Source organism: Paramormyrops kingsleyae, chromosome 1 (assembly GCF_048594095.1).
Source record: "Paramormyrops kingsleyae isolate MSU_618 chromosome 1, PKINGS_0.4, whole genome shotgun sequence".
NCBI classification, from domain to species: domain Eukaryota; kingdom Metazoa; phylum Chordata; class Actinopteri; order Osteoglossiformes; family Mormyridae; genus Paramormyrops; species Paramormyrops kingsleyae.
In genome coordinates this window covers 52,549,857-52,555,821 of record NC_132797.1, presented here as the reverse complement: position 1 = coordinate 52,555,821, position 5,965 = coordinate 52,549,857, and the positions used below count along the sequence as shown (strand labels likewise).

The following is a 5,965-nucleotide window of genomic DNA, read 5'->3' as shown; positions in this document are numbered from 1 at the left end:
GTATAGTTTTAGTAGTCTAATTCAATTACCATATCAATCTTCTTAATGTGACTGTGAAATATGTTATTCAAAAACGATTGTGATATTTTCGATAATCTGTACACGTGTGTTTTATTTCGCCTAATAATGAATACAAAAAGTCTCCGAATCAGCAGATGTACCGCGTACTTATCTGGATGTATCCGGTTATCTTCGTTCCTGAGTTCTCTTGACGACCATTTACCTAACGTGAATGCTCTGCGCGGGACATTTGCTACTGCGCAGGCGCCAAGATCCTTGCACTACCTGCTAGTTCGGTTCCTATTATTTCACATGGGGCAACCCCGAGGTACGAATCAGTTGTGTTAATGCTATCTACAGGAGTGGGACGCTGGAGCGTCACAAGGGCGGGTGAACAAACAAATGATAATTTGAATTTGGGCAAAGTACCGCCGTTTTATGTCGGATTGAAAGCTATTTTTGTTTTAGGCTTACTTTTAAAAGGGGATTCAAATGGACCTTTGCATATTCAGCGATTCACACTCTCTTTGTCGCTCCTACGACACATCTACAGCATAAAGCCCTACACCGCGGACATCGAAGTAAGTGCACTTATGACTGGCCATAGTCACTGAAGCTCAATACCTTCGTTTCATAAATGAAGACTGAACCGTCGTGCATGACGCATTTCATGCAGAAGGCTGAAACAGTTTGACAGAGCAGACTAATTGAACTTGTGGAAGATCAGCCAAACTGAACGCTGAAGAGAAGACGCGAAACAATCCAAAACGCTTTAGAGTCCACAAGTAAAAAGTGCCTTGTACGACATGGCGAAACCCATGGATCACGTAAAGCGTCCTATGAATGCTTTTATGGTGTGGTCGCGCGCTCAAAGGCGGAAAATGGCTCAGGAGAACCCGAAAATGCACAACTCCGAAATCAGCAAAAGACTCGGCGCGGACTGGAAACTTCTGACCGAGTCCGAGAAAAGGCCGTTTATCGATGAGGCAAAGCGACTGAGAGCCATGCACATGAAGGAGCATCCCGATTACAAATACAGACCGAGGCGAAAGCCGAAGACTTTATTGAAAAAAGACAAATTTGCGTTCCCGGTGCCTTACAGTCTTGGAGAACACGAAGCACTGAAGGCAAGCGGTTTGACTGGAGAAGTACTCTCGGATTCTTTAATTGGGAATCCAGACAAAGCTGCCTCTGCGGCCGTGGCCGCGGCAGCCAGAGTATTCTTCAACCCGTCCATGTCCTCAAACCCATACTCTTTCTTTGACTTCGGGTCGAAGATGGCAGAGATCACCTCTCCGTCGTTTCCTTATCCCTCCCTGCTTGGATATCCTAGTGGTGCGACAGCCTTCACCGGCACGGGCACCGTTGGCAGTAGCACTCACTCTCATCCTTCCCCGAGCAATCCTGGTTATATGATTCCTTGTAGCTGTACAGGGTGGTCTTCGGCGGGTATCCAACCACACTTGGCGTACATTTTGCTGCCCGGTATGAGTAAACCGCAGCTTGAACCGTATTCTGCCTACGCATCAGCGTTATGATATGTTAATCCTTTCAGGTTTAAACGCGTAAAGACAATTAGTGCGAAGGATTATCTAATGCACGGACAAATCTAAACATGTAATACTATTACATGATGATGTAGATAATAATGCCTTTATAAAAGGCTGTTTTTATTTAGTGGGATATCGTGTTGCATCTCAGAAGGAAAGAACAATTAGGCTAATGACTTGTACTGGACTGATTGCGACGAAGAGTATGACAAATGTTCAAGACCGACAACTGTCTTGGTAAATGGTGAACGCTGTACTCCGTATTTGTTTTCAACCTGTTCCAGAAGCACCTGCTGGACGGACCTGTTTGAATCGCAAGTAGTCCGCAGTGTCATACAATGTTAAGCAATAACTGTTAAAATGACTCATTGTGTTTCTACTGGTAACGTTCGTATGTACCTATAGATGACTGTTAATAGATGAATATGATTCACAATGAATAGTAGATTGATTCAGAAATTACTCACTCAAGTGTAATGTCGACCTCCCTGCTTTTAAGCAGGGTGATGAAATATGTAAATATGTACAGTTAAAATGAAGGAGCGTGAGTTACCAGAATCTGTGCATTTCATCTAGAAAATGCTGGGTTGTGTTGGGTTATAGAAATACGATTAAGTCTTTGAGTTTTGAGAAATGTTATAGAGATGTATGTAATATTTATTGGCTTTTTAAAACCTTTTTATGCTCACCTCCTTGATTCAAAAGCGGGGCCGACTGTAACTTTTGCACAGTAAATATTAGTGCTTATTACTATGTTAACACTTAGGATTTAATGGAAATGCACTGGATTCATTTTTAAATGGAAAATGCAATTAATAAATGAATCTAAATTTAATATTTCTTTGCAGCTCACTATGACCACTGGGTTTTATTGATTGATATCACTCTTTTTACTAACTCGTTAACTTGCACATTTTTGCCTTACAGTTACATTATTTTTCTTACTGTGTTCTAATTAAAAAGAAACGATAAAATACCAACACGTAGAAAACAATAATAATAGTTGGCAGGAAAAAAAACCTTCCAAATTCGTGGCGAATTGCTTACAAGATCTTTTTCATAATAGTGCTTATTCGATGTGAAGTTAAAGGTATCCTCAAAGAGCGCTTTTGTTCAGCCTCCGAATTACTTGGTAAATCAAACCCGTTGTAATCTGCAGCTAGTAACCTGATTTGTCACATTTTAACAGGGAATAGGAATACATATTTCTAAAACGTTCCAAAACTGGTGAAATCTTGCAAGGGAACAGGTATTGCACAGATATTGCTCAAATTCTAAAAAGCACTGTATCTTTATCAGTATCTGATTAAGGAGTTATTTCTTAACTTTTCAGACAGTTTGCCTAATTTGTATATCATATTTATTTGAAAACGTACGATGCTAATAAATATTCACGATGAATACTATATGTTAATTATGCGAACTCCCCTGTTTAGTGATATTAGGTAATTAATTCATACGGATCAGAGCGATTATGCAAGACTAATTTGGACCGTCCAAGGATAATTATCTCCGACACGGTTAATTAAACCCTTTCACTCCTCCTCTGTATTGTAACACGCAATTACTCGTGTACACGGAACTTCCTACTTTTCCCCTCCTGTGAAATGTACGTGACCTTGTTCCGTGCAGGTCAAGCTGAAGTCAAGTCTGCAGCTTAATATACGTCTACATAATTTAAAGTTTAAAGTTCGGCAGTGCGTCTTATTGTCAAACAGATGACTATGTTACTAATAACATTCTGGTATATAAACCTTTACACTATGCTGTTAAATGCATATGGTTACAAGATGGCATACCTGTCATATACTGATCAAAAGGAAACAAAATGTCATTCGGTTTATAGAAGGACAATTTTTATCAACTTACTGGTCGTTTTCTGTCTGCGTTTTTTATTGTGTTTTACTTAAGGAAAGCTGCAAAGATACCCGAAAGGTTTTTTTCTTCCTTATTTAGGGAGAGCGTTTAGACAGTTGAGGGGGTTTTGTCTGGGAACAAAACAAGGGTTGGAAGGTTTTTGTAAGGGTGTTGTTTGTTGAAGTGGAGCTCCGCTAAAAGCGCCTGCTTTCTCTCATTGTGATGAAAGCAATCAGTGGTATTTGGAAAACTGTTAGCATTGTGCAGTTCTTCTATGTTCATTATGGAGGATTTCTTTTCACAGCGGTCTTTTTTTTCTGCCGATCCAGCTGGCCGGAGTGAATAGCGCTGCTATGTGTACAAGCTTTGTCCCCCCAAGGCCTTCAAGTAGCACACATTCAATAGAGTGAGCTGACACTGCGTGACAGTGAAACAACATAATAAAAAATACATGAGCGCATGAATAGGAGCAGGCGCATAAATAAATAAAATGGGTGACCAAAACTGGATAAACTGAATGACAAGACGGTGAAAGGGAACAAAAAGATATTTAACACGCTAGATTAGCATTATAATACTATCTACAAGGCAGAACAATTGATGAATAGGTTTACCGGCCAAGAAAGAAATAGACTAAATGCCTTTTGAATAGATATGCTTCTCCTATGCTTAAGTGTGACTGAAAAGGTAGAGATGCAGCCATGCAAATGGATAAAAAGTAAGAAAACTTTTTAGGAGATAAATAAGAAAAATAAGTATTTTTTCCCGAAGGCCGACAGCATGAATATAACGGCCAATTTCCAGTTCGCAAAGGTCACCCTGCTTTCCTCATATTGATTTCTAAAGTTTGTCATATTACGAAACGCGTTGAATTTCTTAACGTCCACCTTTCTACACGTAAAGTAGGCCTATGTAAAAAAAAAAACAATGTATGTAAGTAAATGTATTTACTTAGTTATTAATGATTTCTGAAAGTCATCGTCTGCCTTGGGTTAGATTTAGGTTGTGGGCGATATTTGCTAAAATGTGTTTAGTGTTGGCTTGCGGTTTGGTAAGAACGATACGTTTTCGAGTGCAAATATGCTTGTCACTTAAATTTAACGTTATTTAAATTTTAATTTGTGAAATATGTGACGTTAAACTGAGATCACTGTAAGAATTTAACTGCAAGTAAATTTATTTGTTCTTTACAAGTGAAATTAGTAATGGGTCAGTTGAATTCGGCTTTAAAATATTATTTTAAAACATGTTTAAGTTTTATTGTCAAGTATTCGGAGAAACCGTTAAGATCTTATGCCACAATTGCAGGTGCATGGGGGGTATGATAAAAGGTAGTGCAATAAAATACAGTGAAATATAAGAATAAATGAACATTTAGTTGGTAAATATTCGGATAAAACGAATTAGGGTGCAACTATTTTTTTACGCCTCCGATCATTTAAGCATTATTAAATGGGAATGAAAAATATTTCAACAATAATTGGAAGTATTCCGTATTTGGAAGCCGAAGAATTATCTGAGAATTTAGTGATGCTTTGGAGAAGATCTTAAACGCAATGAGACATTAATTTAAAGTGTTGTAAAGCCGCATTCATACCTAAACATGAGTCATATGGCTACACAACATATTGTATTCTTCTTAATTTTCCAATTTTTCATCTGCTTTCCAAACTGATGAAAGCATCCTACAAAATGATCACATCTGTCCCTGTGTGGGGTTTATGTGTGTATATTTATGTAGGCTACACTATCCGTTTTGCAATCATATTCAGTACGGTAAATACGTGATAATATATTTTCTTACTATTGGAGCAGCACATAAGAGATTTTGTATGTCATCTTGAGAAACAGATGCTCTGTATATAGCCCTGATATATAGAATTGCACATATTTGTTCACTTTTCTCATTTGGTTCATTAATTTTTTGCTGTGCTTTATATATAGAAAAATATGTGGTGCAGTGTAATGGGACAAGATTTGAGATGGGGGAGGAGACTGTTCTAATAATCTAAGAATTTTGATATCACATCTTTGACTTGAATCTGCGTTGGAGTGGTCGACGGCTTGCTTACGGTGTCCTGCTGGTCCTGGTTCTTTAAGTCCTTTTCAGTGACCACATCATTACCCACTGTGACGGGCACAGAGTGGAACTAATTTTCAGGCCAGAAGTTTTATGCCCAAGACCTGCCTTTTGTCTTTGATCTGTGGGAACTCTGATAAATGATACCACAGTTGAAGTCTTATTATTCATTCATCCATTTTCCTATCGGGTCGGGGGGGGGGGGGTCCGGAGCCTACGAGGCAGGGAACAACCCTAGACAGGGGGCCAGCCATTCGCAGGGCACACTCACACACCATTCACTCACACATGCACACCTATGGGCAATTTAGTAACTCCAATTAGCCTCTTTGGACTGTGGAGGAAAACCGGAGTACCCGGAGGAAACCCCACGACGACACGGGGAGAACATGCAAACTCCACACACATGTAACCGAGGCAGAAATTAATTACTGACATTTCAAGAAGAAAATAAATAATAAATAGAATATTGAACTTG

The 5,965-nt window shown here is 39.0% G+C and overlaps 1 protein-coding gene across 1 annotated transcript; it reads left to right on the top strand.

Annotated features, from left to right (window-relative positions):
- The first annotated feature begins 248 nt into the window (after window positions 1–248).
- LOC111840389 (transcription factor Sox-21-B-like) lies at window positions 249–2,385 on the top strand. The gene has a single exon (XM_023805147.2). It carries the CDS (start codon window positions 807–809, stop codon window positions 1,536–1,538), a length of 732 nt encoding a protein of 243 aa, XP_023660915.1. The 5' UTR covers window positions 249–806; the 3' UTR covers window positions 1,539–2,385.
- The last annotated feature ends 3,580 nt before the right edge of the window (window positions 2,386–5,965 follow it).

Coding starts and splice junctions, on each gene's coding strand:
- LOC111840389 (XM_023805147.2), top strand. CDS start 807: ATGGCGAAACCCATGGATCACGTAAAGCGTCCTATGAATGCTTTTATG.